Raw genomic sequence first — 19311 nt, forward strand, 5'->3', positions numbered from 1 at the left:
TTGGATTGAGTTAAAAGAATGTGTAATGGTGAGTCTTAGGCCTGTATATTGATTTTCTTTGTGAAATAAACCACCTATGCCACAGAAATTCTCTTCAGGATCACTTTGATCTGTTACTAATGTCTATCAGTTTAGCTGCAAGTCTAAACAAGTTGCGGCATGAATCACTGAGCAACCTGCTCAGCATGATTTATAAGCTGGATCTGCAATTCTGCTGTCAGTCTCAATCATCTCAGGGATCCTGAATGGTCTTCTAAGTTCCTCCAGGGGGTGCTACAATGACAGAATAGAGAGCAGAGACTCTCGGTCTCCCACATGTGGGAGTGTCAAATGTTTTCATGTCAGACAAACACAAATAGACAAACCTCAGGCCAAGGACCTCCTGTTTGATTTTGTTCGCTGTCGTTCCAGTTGAACTGACCTGTCTACACTCGAGCTGCTGGGATGATCAGTGAAACAAACCACAACAACATTTGTGTTCTATTTCTAATTGGATTAATTTGATGTGAAATATGCCAGTCAATCCCATGAAGGGCTGTCCTCTCCTTGACGGTTATGCCATTACAAACCATTACAACTTGCTGAGACACCATTTTAACCCCAGGGACGACCCCTAAAATCCTCTTGAGCACATCTAGAACTAATGCAAGGACTCCTAAAAACAACCACAGAAAGCCCAGCATCTAAAAGACTCAGAAATACATGTGAAACCCCATCAAAGCACAAGGACATGTCATTCACAACCCTTAAAGACTGACTGTAAACCTAAAGTCATCTGCTGGACTGCCAGATCATCTCAAGGATCACATAACCTCCTTACAAGGATCTATAGGACAAAAGGCCTGTTCAGAGTGTTGGACCTGTTCAAAGAATCTAAGAACCCCCATAATCAACACGATCAATACAATCCATTAAAAACCAGTTCCAGAAATACTCGTGAAACCCCGTTAAAGCACAGAACATATTGTTAAAGGCCTCATAAAGGATAATTCAGAACACTTAGAGATTGTTGTAACCTCCTGATGGAACCCTAAAACCATCTGTTGGACTGCTGGAACATCTCAAGGACCTCAGAATCCCCCCTACAACGCCCTGTACTGTAGACCAAAAAGATTCTGACCTGTTCAAAAATCGACATCGGCAGCTACTAGCACCCTAAGGTTCTTCTTTCATGGGTCACATACGCCCCTTAAGAATGCCCCGGAGCTCTCTCAAGGACTCCCCCAAGAGGGAACCATGACACCCAAAGAGGCCTCGATTTCCTCTGTTCAAGACTGTTATGCCATCACAAACCACCAGAACCCACAGTGACACCATTTTAACCATATGGATGGATCCTAAAATCCTCCTGAGTACAACTGGAACACACCTTGAATGCAATCCCGGGCTGTAGGATTGGTGGAACATCTCAACGACCACATAAAGGACTCTTTGGGATCATGACGAACACTCTAAGATTCCTGGACCCACAACCCAATCACCCCAAAAAGACAAACCTGGAACACTCTCAAAGACTTCTTGAATGCCTTACTCATCCATGGATCCCCCCTAGAGGACTCTTGTAAACTCCCACTGCCTTTACAACATCTTATAAAGATTCCTGGATCTTGGATCACTAGATGTTATAGATGCCATTCAAATATGGATGTTTCTAATGAGAAAATCAGTTCTATGAGTACCCCGGAACCTCCCTTAGGGAACCCAAGAACATTGTGAAGAACCCACTGAGTCACCAAGAAAAGTATTAGTACCCCAAGGTACTCGAAAACAGCAGAATATGTCATGTGAGGGTTAAAATATTGTGCATTGCAGGTGTAACAGTGTTAAATTTGGTGGGCTCTGGCTCAGGTGAAGCAACCATTTTTGTTTGGTATTATTAAGTGAAAATGTTGATATTACCTTTTGGAATTATGACTAGGTTATTATCATGAAGGTCATTTACATGTCAAAATTGCAGTGCAAAAATTGCACTCACTCTGACATGACATGATGTCATCAGGAAGGAGGGACACTTTCCCTGGGAGGTCCAGTTCAACCAAATATCTAAAATCATCTGTTGTCTCAGCTGTTGGGTTCTAAAACAAACCATCGGCCTTGTTTGTGTCGCACACATACAAAAAAGTCTGATGGACTCTTCCAGTAACTAGTATTGAGTACTGATACCCTGCCCCGGTAAATACACACATTTTATTTATTCAAGTTAACTAAACTTATGTCTGTTATTTAGTTTCAAAACACTTCACAACTTATAAACGTGAGTTCTTCTTTTGACTTGAAATGATGGTTTGATTGAACTCTGCACAGTTCACTGCAGAGTTCAATCAACTCATTAAATTAAGTTTGAAAGGGAAAATGATCAGCATAATAGCAGACTTCAAAGCATGCACTGTTTAAGAGTCAAACCTCTCCTGAGACACTTCTTATAGTTTGAGGAAAATATAGATGATTAATCGTGCTGCTTGTCTCTGATATGGTTTAAGTTCAGTCACAGTTGCTTGCTTTCACAATAATGAAAAAACTGTGAACTATAATGAAGATTGAATTCAGTCTCTGCCCTCTTACTCTGAAGTCTGAAACAAAGAACTGATTCTTCAAACTGAGAAATCGGATTTGTTTGTAACGTTCGTCAGTCGTTGGTTGGACTTAATATCTTCAGTTTATCAAACAAGTTTTCTTTAGTACAACTGAATTAATACCAATTCTATTTGGTGAGAAAAGTTTGTTTTGAATCGTTACAAAATTATCTCGCCACCAGTTTTTTTTAAGTTCATCATCATCTCTGCCAGACCTACTGTCCACAGCTAATCTCACATACCACTGGACCCATCGGCCTAATTTCTAATGTGCACATTCATGACTGTGTGCTGAAGGACTGCTGTCATTCACAATTTAAAAAAAACCTGAAAACCCTTTTTTGTTTTTAAATATTTCTGGGTCATCCATCCGTCCATCACATTCTTACTAATGCAGTGTCTCCAGAAACTCTTGAGGGAATTTCTTCAAACTTGGCACAACTTTCCACTTGGACTTCAAGAATCAACTGATTATTTTTTTTGGTTAAAGGTCAAAGGTCGTTGTGACATCATGTCCATCCTGTTCTCATGAATGTATGATATCTCAAGAACACACAAGGATGAACTGATTAGATTTTTTGGTAACTCAAGACTTCATACTCTAATAATGACAAAATTTCACACAAATATCTAACAGGACAAAATGCTCAAGTGATGACATTTTACATCCAAAAGGTCAAAGGTCAACTTCATTCATTCAGTCCTCTGTCCTCAAAATAGTCTCTGAGTGAGGACTGCAAGTGGTCTCACTGGAAATTATTCACTGGACTCACACATGTCAATATAATGACAACTCACATGTCACCAGGCTAAATACAACCTAACAAGACAAAAGAGACGCAGCAAGACAAAAAAGACATAACCAAAGGAAAAATGGTGTAAAAGACGGCTACTTTTTCCTTTTATACTTTGAATACCTTTAAGAAACTGTACTTTTTCACTTTTACTTGAGTGAGAAGGTTGAATCAGTTCTTCTAACTCTTTTTAAAATCTTTTTTACAGAAGAATCTGTTCTCCTACTTGACTTTTGCCACCTCTGCAAATAAAATTCAAGAATCAAATCCCACTGAGTTCCCCTGAAAAGAACCTAGAATGCTTAGAACCCACACAGATATCCTTGGAACGCCTTGAAGGAGCCACCATGAGTGTCCAAGAACCTCATAAAAATCCCTGATCCCATCAAGAGGCCCTGAATTAAGATTATTCTGACAGGATTCAAATCATGTCAAATCATACACTGTGGAGCCCTCTTCCGGCTCCCTGGTACATCCCTGAAGGACCCCTGGGTGGCCCTCGGACCCCACTTTTAGAGCCTCGAGGGTGGTGAAACCTAAGGTCCTGTCGCCTTTCCGCGCCACGTCTCGCCTCGCCTCTGCTGTCACGACGACGCTGCTGTCACTCTGAGCAGCTCACAGGGCTCAGGATTTATTTTTGGACTGCCATGGCGTCTGTTCCTTCCATTTGTAGGAAGGGGGGTCGAGTTGGGCTCAACATGAACCTGCCGCTCTGACACTCCGGGCTGGGACAAGCAGGCAGCAGCCGGCCGGCCGCCCCCCAAGCAGCAGTCGCACAGGTAAACACGCCATAATTATACCTTTTATTCTCCAGATAGAGAGCGGGGAAGCTGTTAGCGGTGTTAGGGAGGCAGCTGCTGTCGAATGCGGAGCACCCCCCTGCCTTGGCAGCCAGAGACCAGACGTGTTCAGAGAGCTCAGGGTGTTTTTTTTTTCTCGTCCTCAGTGCAACATTTAAGCACCAGCAGGGCAGCTAAGTGTTAGCCTCGCACTGATTCTCCTCCCTGCTGCTTCCAAACACACTCTGCCCTGTCAGTTATCCGTCCTGGCTGCCATGAGGCATTACTGATTAATTCTCACACTTTATCTTTTAGTTCCTGCTGTAAAATTGTGATGAATAAAGTTAAATTTGATATTTTACACTGAACTTGACTCAATGTTCTCTCCTGTTCTGTCAAGGGGAACCTGCCTGGAGCGCTTTGAACATCAGCAACAAGTTTTTACCTGGTATGTTCCAACTTTTTCCATCTAAACTCACTTGTTTGTTGTGTTTGTGAAGCGTGTGAAGCCTCATAACTTCACCGGGAGGTAAATGACTTTTTGGGATGGATTCATTTACTTAAGGAGGCCATTGTGGACCAGCTTGGTTTTTATTACACGGCTATTATTACCCTTTCCTCTTTTGAACTTGCATCCTGAAGGCGCTCCAAATACCGAGCCTACCAGCGCCTTAAAAGGAGGAGTGAGCTCTCATGTGTCAGGCAGGGAGCAGGTTCAGGGAGGGATGTGGGAGGAGGGGGGAGGTGGACTTTAAAACACCACCAGCTCTGGCCTACATTTCACTGAGGTGACACACATAGTAAACTGAGGATATTAAACAGTTGTTTTTGTACAGACTGCATGATGTCAGTGATCCTTCATTTGTAACCAAAACCTTCTGGACAGTCTCATCATAAACTTATCTGACTCTTATTTTAAGTTCAAATTGATTGCGATAACGTTACGTGATGCTTGTGCAGAGTTATTTTTAAAGAAAGAGCCTTTTGTGGGCTTTAGGAATAAAAAAAACAGCGGAACAGCTTATTTTCCCATCCTTTTTAGTTAAATTCTTATCCTTGCGTGTGATTGGTTATTCTAAGTGATAATATATTTCCGAGGCCCTATCCAGTGTCACTGGGCTGTGATGTCATGAGGTCAGATGCTGTGCATTCACTTTCACCCTTCAGCAGATATATATACACATCTATATGCGTGTATTTATGTGGGAAGAGACGCGAAAAGATCCTGACGTGACAAAACTGCTGTGAAAATAAAGCTCAGCTTGTAAACTCACCACACAGAGACGCCAGAGAGTTCCTGTCTGATCAGACTGCAAAGATTTTTGCTAAAACAAAGATTTGATCAAATAAATAACACAAGACAAGCATAAAGGATGTTTAAGAATTTGAAGCCAGGGATGGAGATATGGTCACCTCTATCCAGACTGAGATATATAATATATAATCAGTTATTTGAATTAATCAGTTTGAATATTTCTTTAAGAAAAAATGTCAAAATTGTTTTGTTTCAGGTTCTTAAATGCAAATATTTTCTAGTTTCTTTACTCCTCCATGACAATAAACCGAATATCTTTGATAAAAACAAGACATTTGAGGACGTCATCTTGGACGTTGGGAAACACTGGTTGACAATTTTGACATTTTATGGACCAAACAGATAATAATCAACAGATTAATCGATGATGAAAATAACCCCATTTAGAGCGCTCACTGCCCTCCACCCACATGCAATTCCGAAAAAGATAAGTAATTTAGCTGTTTTGCTCTGCTAGCTTCGCTCTGTGAATACTGCTGGTGTTTCTGTCCTTATCCTCGCAAGATTTTCCTTTATGTATATATTTAGATTACATATACATAAACACAACAAATGTCAAAATAGAAATGGGGAGATTGCCTCAGAATTTTCTAATCATATTCCAGCTCCTCAGAGGATGAGCCTGTTTTTACTGTATGTCGTTTATTCTGTTTCATATTTCAGGGCTCAACAATAACGATTGCCTGGGCAATTAAATCTGGCTAAAATGAATTATACTATTAAACTATTTCTATAAGTTAAAGAAATTTACCCATTCAGAAATGGCAAAAATGCTGTTTGCAGCCTCTCAAATATACGGTTTCCCACTTTTCTTCATTTATTGTGATAAAAATGGTATTAGATGCTATTAGAACAATAGAGACAAGTATAAAATACTGTTGGCCAAGTAAATTTCTTGTCCACTTGCATGATCAGAGAAAAACATTAACATTGAATCCTGCATTGAATCCTTGCAATTTCTATGGGTCTAAACTGTAATTTTCATTTTTAGTCAGGCTACACAGAAAAGACAAATCAAGAGTCATAATTTTTGTACTGCTGACCACAGCAGTTTTAAAGACATCAAAACATTTGCTGAATTATTGGCGGCACAAACGCAGACTTTATCCAGCTGCAGTAAAGTTTCTGAAATATAATCAGAGTTTTCACACCCTGGTCTCACACAGTGCTCCTCCTGTTATGTGGCGTTTTGTTTGTGATGCCGCTGAAGCTGCGGAGCCTCCATCTGATCTGCATCGCAGCGTCCTGATTTATTGTTTTCAGGAAAGCGATGCAGCCTGCAAAACGCCAGGAGCCTTAAAAAAGGGAAGCGGGTGATTGGCCGGCCTCCTCTCTGCCTTCAAACTAAAATTAGGCCAAGTAAAAGTTTCCAGGATCAGCTGTGAGGCGGTAACATCATCCAGGAGGAGTTCAGCTTGATTCTCCTGTTGGTTTGTCAGCTCGCAGCTCTGATCTCTGGATTTATAATACGGCATTCACACAAACATGATGAGTCATCTTCCATTAGAGCTGCAGTGATTATTTAATCAGCTTCTTAGATGTGAGGATTTTCTTCTTTTCTTTGTCATTTATGACAGTAAATGAAGAGTCTTTGGTTTGGAAGTGTTGGACGGACAAAAGAAGCATTTTGAAAAAGCTCTGGGAAATTGTGATGAGCATTTTTCACATTATTTTGACGTTCTATTGATTAAATGACTACTTGATTAATCGTGAAAATATTTAGCAGATTAATCAATAGTGAAAATAATCATTAGCTGCAGCCCTGTCTTTAATAAATCTGTGTGTGGAGATCAGGACACATTTTGTAACTGCATGAAAACTTCCTAAACCCTGATTTATATCTTTGTACCTCAGTTGTGCACTGAAATGGCATTAATTTATTTTTAAATATGATTTTTATTTACAGTTCATTGTGCTCTCATCTACAAACTGTTTTGTCTTTTGAAAAACACCAAGCATTTTAAAAAGATTATTTTTAAAAAGATCCCCTCTGTTCAAAAATGTGTTTTTCCTGTATGTATGTCTCCTAAAATGTCTGTCCTTAACCTTGACTATACTGACTGAACAACTATCTGTGTTTGTCACTAGAGAGGTGTTTTCACACAGGCTACTGAAGGGGTCTGTGCATTTTCCTAAAATCTGAGATTCAAACATACATCGGGAAAGATAGATTTGACTAATTTAAAAGCCAGTCACTGCAATGCAGTCAAAGAGACCGGAAACCTCGAGTGCAGACTATGCTGTCTGTACAAAGAGTGAGAGTTAGCATTGGCGTTATACAAGCTAACAAGCTAACAAACAACATAATGCTAACTACACTTACCATTGTGATATGTCTGCTTGTCACTGATTTTGGTGGTAAGAAGTAAAACAATGTTGAACAAAATATTAAACCATAGCAGAGTATTTTTAACATGTGTCTGGAGGGGAACTTTAAATTTCAGCAACACTGTAACACCAAGTCCAACACTCAAAATAAAAAAAATTAAATGAAATGAAATGATTACCCTTTAGGTAACCGGACTTGGCCATTCTTAAACCATTGTTAGATGGATGCAAAAATAAACCAATGCTTGTCCTGATGCTGGTGCATGGAGTCAAATCTAAAGGCTTCATCCTCTGTGGAGCAGGAATACAGTCACGAAATGTAATTGTAATGTAATTTAATGGGTCACCACATCATCAGTAAATCATCCTGTAGGGACCACGAATCACAACTGACAACTTCAGCCTGTAGTTTAAGTATCTTACTTTGGCTGGACCAAAGTGGGTGGACTAAACTTTTGTGAACTTTGAAAAATGATGCAACATGATGCAAAATGATATAATGTTGGGGGTAAAAGTTTCTATGAAGGTCGTGTCTATAATGCATAATGTGCAGTGTAACCCCAGACTGAGATTATTCTTTCAGACACTGTTGTCACTTTGGCATGGAGGGTTTATTTTTATGTAATAGATATTATGTTGCATATATATTTAAATTGTCTTCTGAATGTGCTTATGCATTATAGACTTGACCTGCATAGAAACATTTTCAGGAGTGGTTTGATCATTTAACAATGAATAAAACCAAAAACAGGAAAAAATGGAGACCACAGCAAAAGTAGAAAATTATTTTAATTTATTTAAGAAAAGGGGTTACGAACACATACAATCAGAAATCTCAGTAAATGGATATTAAAGGCGTCTGCAGTAGGACAGAGACAGAACTGACAGGAAAAAGAGTTGTTGTATAGATCAGGTGTGTGCGTGATAAAGGTTGTTGAGATGTAACAGATACCGAATCAATGTCCTCCATTTGGCTGCACCAATGTGATAAACTCATTCATAGTTTCAGTCTTATTGTCATCATCAGTATGAACAAACAAAGCATGTCTCTCCCAAGCTCAACAGTTTCAGATTGTTCTTTATCCAAAGTTTAAGTGCAGAATCGATAACGTCACATAGTGTGATCCAGTAATTCTACATAAATGTAAAATGTAAACTTTTTCTATTCAAAAGATTCAAGTTTCCCTACAAACCATCATACAAGGATCAACCATACATTAGGAATGATTCACCTAAATACTGAAGTGGAAAAGAATACAGAGACATTAAAGCTCACAGTCAGATATATACATAATAACAGGAACAAAACATCACAAAATAGAGTAAAGTGAAAAAGAAATTGACATTTGATGATCAAATCTTTTGGACTTGAGCTGTTGGTTTGTAGTTGTCCAACTGAGAGAGTCAGAAAAAGTGATTTATTGGATATAAGTGAATTATTGAGTCTGTAACTGCTGCTCCAGTTTGATGTCTTTCTAGCGAGTGGATGTTTTTGTGCGATCAAGTTGAAAAATACCTGAAGAGCCTCCTCAGTAATCGTGGTATGAATCTACAAAAGACACAAAAAGAAAAGGTTAACATGCAGATAGTATAAAGTTTCTATTCAGTTACCTTTTGTCATTTTGGGAAGTTTGAGGTTCTAACAGTTTTAAGTTGAACTACCAAGAGTTCATAAAGAGTTTTAGTTTTGGTTAGTCATAGACTGCGACATGAACTGGACACTTGACTAATGCTTTGATCTGTCTATGAATTTCCCTTTTCTGACCTTTTCTTTTCAATTGCTTTCTCCACAGGGTGCTGACGCGCTCATGGCTGTCGCTTACGGTGCTGTCTCCCAGCCGGGCCTGCTTTCCCAGCAGTACCCCCCGCCCTTGCTGCCCAAGCCCGGAAAGGACAACGTTAGACTTCAGAAACTCCTCAAGAGAACCGCTAAGAAAAAAGCTTCCGCTCAGGCATCGCAGTCCGCCACGCCTTTCCGCTCCAGCCTTTCCCCTGTGAATGAAGCAAGCCCTGACCTCGAGCACAGTGACCACTCCACACCTCCCAGGACTCCAGAGACACCATCTAACCTCTACAGTGTCCAACATCCTCCACGGTTCACCGTCCGGCCACTGTATCAACATGTGGCGTCCCCTTACCCGCAACGTGCAACTTATGGCAGAGCAACGAGGCTCTCACCTCAGATGGTGGCGATGCCATCATACTCGCAGCAAGTTACCACAGTTTCTTCATATTCTGCACAGGCCCACCTTTCTGGAGCCTCAGTGGCTCCGGGGCCAGTCACCCAGGCAGTAGCACCCAAAATATCTCTGCCTGAGGCAACAGTACCAGCGGCTGAAGTGAAAAAACCAGCCTTTAGCACATTTGCTGAAACTCATGCTGGGGTTAGACCTGGTGCAGCTGAAGCAACCCCACAGCCAAAACACACAAGTCTAGGTCCGACCCCTTATCAAGCACCAGTGGGGCAAGCTTTGATTCGTCCTCTCACTGTGTTGACCCCACTCGTCAAGCCCAAAAGTCCACGTCCAACATTCAAAGCAACGGAACCTTCGAGATCGCCCAAACCGATGTTTGATGTCCCTCAAATTAGGATGTACACAGCAAGCACATCTTACTACGAGACATCCAGGACCCCGCCTGTGTATGACTCAGCTGGACTAACTGCTATTGGGAGCACGGTATCTCAAGGTAAAGCACCAACAGAAATAAAACCAGATTTGACTCAGCCTCCTTCATTGGGCACAGATCTCCAGAGGAAAACACCAACTTTAGAAACTATAAGAGGCACTACACCAACCATAGAGATGAATACAATCTCAGCTCCTACATCTGAAGTCAAAAGAGTCACTCCAACATCTGAAATCAAAAGAGCAACTCCAACATCTGAAATCAAAAGAGCAACTCCAACATCTGAAATCAAAAGAGCAACTCCAACGGCTGAAATCAAAAGAGCAACTCCAACATCTGAAATCAAAAGAGTCACCCCAACATCCGAAATCAAAAGGGCAACTCCAACATCCGAAATCAAAAGAGTAACTCCAACACCCGAAATCAAAAGGGCCACTCCAACAGCTGAAATCACAGTTAAAACACCAACGCATGAGTACCAAATATCAAGAATTTCAGCAGGACGTCCTAAAACCCCAGCATACCATAAGACTCGGGCTGCAACGCCTGTATTTGAAATCTCACGACCCAATCCTCTCTTGTTTGCAGTGTCTCCAATCACAGTGGAGCCAGAGAGGCCGAGAACGCCCAAAGCGGTTTCTGCTGTGAACAGCTCATCTGATTCCCAAAGTGTGAAGACTACTGAGCCTAAGCCTTCTGAAACAATACTGAATGGGGACATTCATTTAGATGTGACACCTGCAGCTGAACCAATCCAAAAAGGTATTACAAAGTCCAAATCAGAGCCTGATCTGACAAAAGAAAAGATCCAAACTACTCCAGCTGTCCTTCAAAGGCTCTCTACAGCTTCAACATCTGATCTACCAGCACTGCCTTCTCAAGGCTATCGAAGGCCCAAGACTCCAACGTACGAGGCATCCCGACTTATGACCACATCACCTGGCTATAAACGACCAAGGACACCTACGTACGGGACATCTCCATCTGGTGTATCACATGTAGCCTTCCAGAGACCTAAAACTCCAACCCAAGTGGCTGAAAAGTCAAAGTCTGGCTACCGTGGATTGACACCAGCTGAATATGCTGCTTATGGTGGCATCAAAACTTACTCTCCAGCATTTGCTATCAGCAGTTTTAAGACGCAAACTGAAGAGAAGGTTCAAGCTACAAAGGAAGAATTAGCAGCACCTAGCCAAGAACCACCCGTGAAGTCCACAGTTGAGGTGTCTAAAGTCAAAGAAACCCCCAAAGAACCCCTGAGAGATGAAAAGGCTGCCACCACCCACTCAGTCCCTACTATTATTGTTTCACAAGCATCTGACACCTCAGGAGCAACAGTAACCCAAGAAACAAGCTCAGTATCCTCGCAGGTTGCAGCAAAACAAGAGAAAACTGTGATTCAAGAAACACCAAAGGCTAAACCTCCAACAGTAGTGGAGAAACCTCCTGAGAAACAGAAGGTGGCAACACCAGTTCAAGAAGTTGCCAAAGCAAAGAAAGAAATTCCTGAAGTCAAACATCCTGCGCCCAAAGGTGATGACCAGGATCCTCTAAAGGCAGTAAGAAAACTTTTAGGCAAAGACAAAGTCCAGGCTGCCGAGCAGAAGTCAGGAACTGAGACAAAAGTAGTCGTCTTAGATCAAAAAGAGACGGCGAAACCTGTAGCTGCCACCAAGACTACAGCTGAAGTCTCAAAGCCAAGCGCTGCAGTGAGCACTAAGGTGCCTGCTGCCAAGTCAAGAGAAGAAAAAGGAAAAGATAAGAAAATAGAAGCAGCTCCAGAAGTTAAGTCTGAACCTGAGAAAAAGGAAGGCGATGACTCTCTACCAGCAGCTGAGCCCCTTCTTAAAGTCATACAAAAGCCAAAGGGGGCAAAGTCTAAACTGAGTGGTTGGTCCCGACTCAAGAAGCACATGGTGGTGGAGCAGGAGGAGCCCAAATTTCCAGAGACAGGCCCTCAGAAGGAGGCCACGGAGCAGGACCAGGGCGAGCCGAAAAAGGCAGACGAGAAGGCCGACGACAAGCCTGGCGCTCAGGACGAGATGCAAAGCAAAGACGCTCCCAAGGCAACAAAGATGTGGGACGCCGTCCTCTTCCAAATGTTTTCCACCAAAGAGAACATCATGCACCAGATCGAGCTGAACAAAAGCGAGGAGGAGAGGGCGCAGGAGAACGAGCTAAAGGACGAGCTGAAAGAGATACCTTCGTTTGCGTACCGGCTGCCTGTGCTGCTCTTTAGTCCAAAGTTTGACGCGAAAAAGCTGAAAGAGGCAGCTTCGAGGCCAGTGACGAAAATTTCAACAGTTTTTGAAATGGGTTTGATTGGGCGGAAAGGTAAAGAAGAGGAACCAAAAGACTTTAACAGAAAGGCAAGGGGGTTCACTGCTACTTAAGCTAATATAATATATATAATATAAAGTGCCAAGAAGAAAATGTAAAGAAAAAAAGTTATGTGTTATATGTTTAATGTACAGGTGCAGAAATCTTAGCAACAGAAATAATGTACAGGTCTGAAAGTCTCTGTTTTAAACGAATGTAGTTTGTGTTGTAGAAAACTCAGCCTGAACTTTATACTTGACAAATGCTTTGTGTTGTGTGACTGGTTGTCTGGATGTTAAATGTGTGTATTTGTGGATTAGCTGGAAGGAGAGAGCGACATTTGTCTTAAAGACATTCAGACATCACATCAGATTAAAGCGTTCATGTTTTAAGTAATTTCAGAGCTTCTCATTTGTTCCTTTCATCACATGTTCACTATAAATACAGATTATATATAGATAGAAGTAATGGATTTAAAAACATTTGGTTATTGTAAAGAAAATTGTCTGTGAAACTGACATTGTGATTATTCCTATGCATTAGCTCACTCAGGATATAAAATGTTATTTATGATGAAAAGTTGCTTTTTGTTTGAAAAAAAAAGTAAACTTCTAGTGATATTTAATTAAAATATCTGTATTTTTTGGACAGAAAGTTTTAGAATTTAAAACTTAATGGTTTTAAGACAAATCATTTTTTAAAATTCAATTTTTTTCATTAATGATCATTCAAATATCCAGTTTTATTCAAAATGGTGCTACTTGCCTCAGGGTGAGACCTCTTACTAGATAATGGATGTGTATGTAGAGAATAACATGATCTTTTTAGGCTGTAGGTTATTGGTTGTGTTTTGTGACTGAAGTTTTTTTTTTTTTAAGTTACATGAAACAACATTTCAGATGCATCACATTAGCAAATTTTATAAAGTTTCCACCTTATCTGTGTCTGTAATTCCATACTAACACACTATCTAATATGTAAAACAATATGTTTAGTATGTCCAAAAACATTTGTATGAAACCAGTTATATGTGAGGTGCATACTATTTCCAAGGAAAAATTACAGCAATTTATGCAATGGACGCTGTGCCAGCATAAATATCCCACAATGCAATGGAGTAGAGATGACAACAACAACAACAACAACAACAACAACAACAACAACAACATAATAGACAAAGGCGGACAGCGACCAAGGCAGATTAATGACAATAATGCTTCACTTTAAATGTGAGTAAGGTCTCATGGAATATTTATTTCTAAATAAGGTCATTGTTGACACAGGTTACCGTGGTTACACATCTCCAGCCAGCAAGGAGACTTTTGGTGACATGATACATGTGGACCAGTGTGTCCATAAAGATACATACTACAGTTTATTTGCACAAAAGTATGCTGAACGATTTAGGATATTTAGGATATTTAGTGTGAAGTATGTGATTCTGGATGCACAGGAACACAGCATTTCACTTAATAATGAGCAGTAAATTGAGATTACGGACAATTGTCATGTAGTGCTGAAAGAAGTCTCAGTCTTAAAATCTGGAAATTGTTTACTATTTTTGCACCTCCAGTTCCCTCGGCTTGAGTCAGTGAGTTTTTGTTTAGATGCCTGTCAAAGGTCTGACTTAATAAGAGTTGCTGACAAGTGGCCAGATGAGATTGCAGATGTTGTCGGAGACGTCATCGCATCACAGCTCATGACTCCTAAACTCTAAAAATGTCCCATTGGACCGAAAGTCCATGCAGCCTGAAAATGAAAGCCCACTGCTCTGAATGCTTGTTGTTAAAATACAAAAACAATCAATGGTCAGGTGGCCTTGATCTTGTGTTGTGAAACAGTTGCAGTTTGGTTTGGGTTTAAGCACCAAAATAACTTGGTTAGGTTTAGGAAGAGACCATGGTTTGGGTTAAAATAAGTATATTGGTTACTTTATGCCAGGCTGATGAGAGGCATCTATCATTGGAATAATGGGCTTCTAGTCCTATAGGACATTTTTTGGACTATTGGGGTTTCAAAATAATGACGTGGCATCCTTTAGTGGATAAAATCCACACTCAGAATTGAGACAGTTGATGTGTGTTGTTGCAGTAAGTAGGCAGTGATTTCAGACACAGATAAGGTGTTCAGTTGACCCTTATATTTAAAAACAGTTAAAACGAGAAATTAGCTGCAAAAAAAATGTTTGATTTCATTGTGACTTGAAGATGACCGCTGAGATAAAAGCTTATGTAAGTCGTTGTGAGAGGAGAAGAAGAGAGCAGCCTCCACCAGGATGGAGGTCAGTGGGGTCAAAGGTCAAGAGTCACAGACGGGTGATAGATGACTGTGATGTAGAGCAGCCAATCCAAACTTTATTTATTTTACTCCTAGTTTTATTTTTGAACGTTTGTTTTTTTTTTTATTGTTCTTTCTAATGATTTCCAATGTGTGTGCTGGATTTACTGATCAAAGCAGGCAGAGTTTTAAAAGTTTTAAAAGATTTAATCTTAGTGAAAGGATTTTCTGTGATCGTCCTCTCTGAGGGAATCAGAACTTTTTGAACGCTTTCAAAATAAATTTGCAGAGTTTAAACAGCAGTTACAAGATAATTTCTGTTTTGGGGGATTATTTGTCCATGTGTGGAACGTTCTGGAAGATGTTTCAGTCAGTCATGGTCCGTGTAATGCTTATGAGTTTAATCTCCAGGATAAAAAAAGTAAATAATTGAAGAATTCTGTCATATCAGTGGACTAAAAACTACACAATAAAATATGAGATGTTTGTAACTGATTCAGTGCAACAATCTAGAAGTAAAAACATTTTTTTGATTTTTGTGATTTTCTATTTTTTCTTCAAGTAGAAAATACGACTGTTAAGCATTACAGGGGCCAGTCTGCACTTAGGAGGCTTTTTAAACTTATTTTAAAACCAACTGTGATTAACGTGTGACAGATCATCTACTTTACTGTGTTTTATTTACTTTTACTTACTTTTATTTAAAGTGACGCACTTTGAGCTGTGTTGTTTTCCTATGTGAAGCTGTGTATTTGCCGTCCTGCACGAGAGGTGCTGCAAATAAAGTTTGACTTGATCTGACCACTTTCTGACAGCAAATTCATTTCAGTTTCACCCTCAGTACAAACGTCAGTAAATACTGAAGCTGTTTGCTTTCAGGCAGAGAGTCGGGTGAAGAAACAGACGCAGCTGATTGATTCAGCTGTTTATTGATCTGAGGCTCAGAGACAAACCTGCAGGTCGTCACTGATCAGCTGTGATTAAACACTGTGGCTTTGGATCTGGATTTCAGGAGGAGCAGATTGTAGCATGCAAAAATGAGTAGGTGAAATCCTATTTAATATACAATCTGTGGTTGAATTTAATTAAAATCAAACATATCACACATCTCCTCCCCAGTATAATCACTAAATACATTTACTCTGAGCTTGTGTACAATTTGTCTTCTACTCCAGTATTTCCATTTTCTGCTATCATATACTTTTACTCCTCTACATCTCAGAGGAAAATATTGCAGTTTTCATTCCACTGCATTTATTTGAGAACTTGCAGATTCAGATTATTAACACTAAATACTGATGAACTAACAACCAATGAAATATTATTACAGATTAAGCTGCACTGCACTATGAAGTAACTTAATTAGCTCAAATTAGCAACATTAAAATGATAAACACATTAATGCATCAATAATTATAATCTAATGATATAACATTGATTCTGCATAATCAGTACTTTTATGTTCAGCGGGCCAAACTTTAAAGGTTCAGTAAGTGATTCTGGATGAAGATAGTTGATTGTTGGATCAGCTTTAAATTTGCATTTTGAATTACAGAATTTATTTAGAAATAATATACTGGTGGCCCCAGTGTTGTTTCTCAGATGTAAGGTGATCTGCTGTTACTGATCTTACCAGACTTTCCGTTTGAGAACTGTCCTCTGTCCTCGTCGTCCATGAGGATCTTCTCGTATTTGCCGTGACCAGTGACGACAAACTTGTACTTTTTACCAGCTGCTGAGCCCTGAAGAAAGACGAGACAAAGTCTGGTCACTCTGAGGTGTCTGAGAGAACTGAAATATTTTATCATGTTTTTATCATCCTGTCAACGTTTTTCCAAAATGGGCCCAGATGAACTCAGAGTTCTGAAAGTCATCTGTATTTGTGTGTTCGCTCACCTTGGCTCTTTGTCCGGGCCGTGCTGACGCGTCTCCGATCACCTCCCACATGTTCTTCTTCTGCATCACATCTCCAGGCTTCACATCCTGACAAATCAATAATAATAATCAATCAATAATGTAAAAATACGGTTTGTGGTTTCAGAGTGAATTAAGTGCTGAAACTATTTGTTGCTGTCTGTGATGAGCTTCCTTTAGCCGTGTGTCATCACAGTGCGGTTGCCAGGTTTGGTGTCATCATGCCAGAGACCAAAATTTAAAACCTGTCGAAGGCCTGGAACTAGTTATTATTTTAATTATTCATTATTTTTATGATTAATCATTTAGTCTATATTCCTACAGCCAAAAGTGACGTGTTCAAATTGCTTCTTTTGCCAAACCAACAGCTGAAAACCCAAAGATATTTCACCTACTGTCATAAAAAATCAACAGCGAGTCCTCACATTTAAGACGCAGCAACCAGCAAATGTTTGACATTTTGACAACAAAAGGGTTGGCAGCTCTTTTTCTGTATCAGCTAATCGATTAATTGACAAATCGTTGCAGCTCTGATCACAGAGCAAATCTGGCAACCCACGCAGCACAGAAGTTGTGTGTGGATGATACACTGTTGTTTGTCAAGAATTAGTTCCAGCGCATAGTGTTTGCATCTTTGCTTTCAGTCTTTCAAAAAGTTTCAAATAATAACAACACAGAGTAAGAAAAACATTCAAAAAGATAAATAAAATAAATTTAAATAATAGATATTTTTTTTCTGATTCAAAATTTCCTCACAGGTAGCGTACAGGAGGAAGCTATTTTGACATTGTTGTATCTTGTTCCTCCACAGGGGGGAAACCTCAGATAACAAACTCTAAAGCTGCACCTGAACACCTCACATCACTGTCAGATCAGTTTCTACACTCAGGTTGTGTCTTTACTGCAGTAAAGCCTGTTAGACACACGTGAGTTGACTTGATCTCAAAAACCAGAAACTTAAGTAAAGAAAAATGATTCCTTCACTCAGTTCTTGTGTTTATTTTTTGATTATTTAGAAATGAGAAACATTTAAGATTATTTTTATGGTGTAAAATCAAACAAAAGCTCTTTTTTTTTTGTTTCAGTCTGGTTTTGGCATTAAGATCCATTTTCCTCTTGAATCACAGCTCAGAGTTCAGTTGTAAACACCTTGAGTTTTTCCTCAGAAACTTGGCTGAAAAGGGAGAATTAAGCATGTTGATGTCGTGTTTGTGACTTACTGTTGGTTTGCAGGGCGACTGTCTGCTGCCGTCAGACGGACCCTTCACCCACTGAGTGATGAGATCGGCCACGCCCACCTTCAACCCCTCAGCGTCCTGATTTAAAAAAACAGAAACGATGTTCATTAATGCTCACAAGTGTTGAGTGCACACAGACTTTTCCAACATCAGTCTGACTCACAGTGTCATAAAAAAAAAACTAAGCTGATAAATTAAAAAAAAAAAAAAAAAAAAAAAACAGCTCTGTGAGTGTGTTCTTACCTTGCAGGTGGCTCCCTTGGTGGGACTCTGACCCCAGGCGTCTCCGGCCTCAAACAGGTTCTTCTTGGAGGCGACGACCTCAGGTGAGTTGGGCAGGTCGGTCAGCGATGCCTTCACTGCCCGGGTCTCCTGGGCGTTCTGTACAACAACAACAACAACACAACCCTGGGCTGGTGAGTGTTCAGAAATGCTGTCACATGACAACCTCATAATTTTCATGTTTTAGTAATACTATGGTCACGGGATGTGCTGCCTTCTGATTGGACAGAAGGAAGCTACACACTTCTGATGTAGTGACCGCTCAGTTATTTCTTTAAATAACTGTGTTATGTTAAAACATTTTTTTTAAAACAAGTGAAATAATGTAGCCAGTGCAGTGAAAATATTTTAACCTTCTGCCAACTACAAATCACTTTGTCTCAAGAAGAATATTTTCTAAAAAATAACTGTCAGCATAGAAATGTGTTGCTGGGACCGAGTTTTAAGGGGTGGGGCCAAGCCTTTTTACAACGCCCATGGGCAAAACCTATTTCACACTTAAATTTCCACCATGATTGAATTTTGTGCCAAATTTGGTGAGTTTTTGAGTATTTTTAAGCTGCCAAAATCTGTTCCGTGAAATAATAACAATAATTCAGTTTCAGGATGTTGGTGCTCAGGCCTGAGAATAAGATATAAAGACAATCTCAGCACTGATTTATGGTGAATATTCTTTCTTGCTCACACCTGTAATTTCTGTCTTTTACTGCTCTTTATGTCAAACATGTTTTCATTAGTGTGTCGAGTTAACCTCAGGTCATCCAGCGAGCTGTTAATCAGCCTGGGAACCGCCTGAGGTGAGCAGTGAAAACAGGCAGCGGAAAGATAAAAATACCGGGCTGCGAATGTGGCGAGGTCTTCCCG

General features: G+C 40.1%; 2 protein-coding genes across 2 annotated transcripts in view; one reads left to right on the forward strand and one right to left on the reverse strand.

Annotated features, from left to right (window-relative positions):
* The first annotated feature begins 4006 nt into the window (after positions 1-4006).
* prr33 (proline rich 33) lies at positions 4007-13132 on the forward strand. Its single transcript, XM_084733599.1, has 3 exons — positions 4007-4146; positions 4547-4594; positions 9583-13132. The coding sequence occupies exon 3, from the start codon at positions 9598-9600 to the stop codon at positions 12808-12810; it is 3213 nt and encodes a 1070-aa protein (XP_084589725.1). The 5' UTR covers positions 4007-4146; positions 4547-4594; positions 9583-9597; the 3' UTR covers positions 12811-13132.
* lsp1a (lymphocyte specific protein 1 a) overlaps positions 8566-19311 on the reverse strand; it is a 39231-nt gene continuing 28485 nt past the window's right edge. The window contains exons 9-13 of the mRNA XM_084733647.1: positions 18409-18546; positions 18148-18243; positions 16910-16996; positions 16647-16755; positions 8566-9338 (exon numbers count right to left, since the gene is read on the reverse strand). Of these exons, the coding sequence (XP_084589773.1) occupies positions 9319-9338; positions 16647-16755; positions 16910-16996; positions 18148-18243; positions 18409-18546 (450 nt within the window). The 3' untranslated portion in view covers positions 8566-9318. The remainder of the gene's footprint in view (positions 9339-16646; positions 16756-16909; positions 16997-18147; positions 18244-18408; positions 18547-19311) is intronic.

The sequence above is a fragment of the Lutjanus erythropterus genome, chromosome 13, assembly GCF_056507025.1.
Source record: "Lutjanus erythropterus isolate fLutEry1 chromosome 13, fLutEry1.hap2, whole genome shotgun sequence".
NCBI classification, from domain to species: Eukaryota; Metazoa; Chordata; class Actinopteri; order Lutjaniformes; family Lutjanidae; genus Lutjanus; species Lutjanus erythropterus.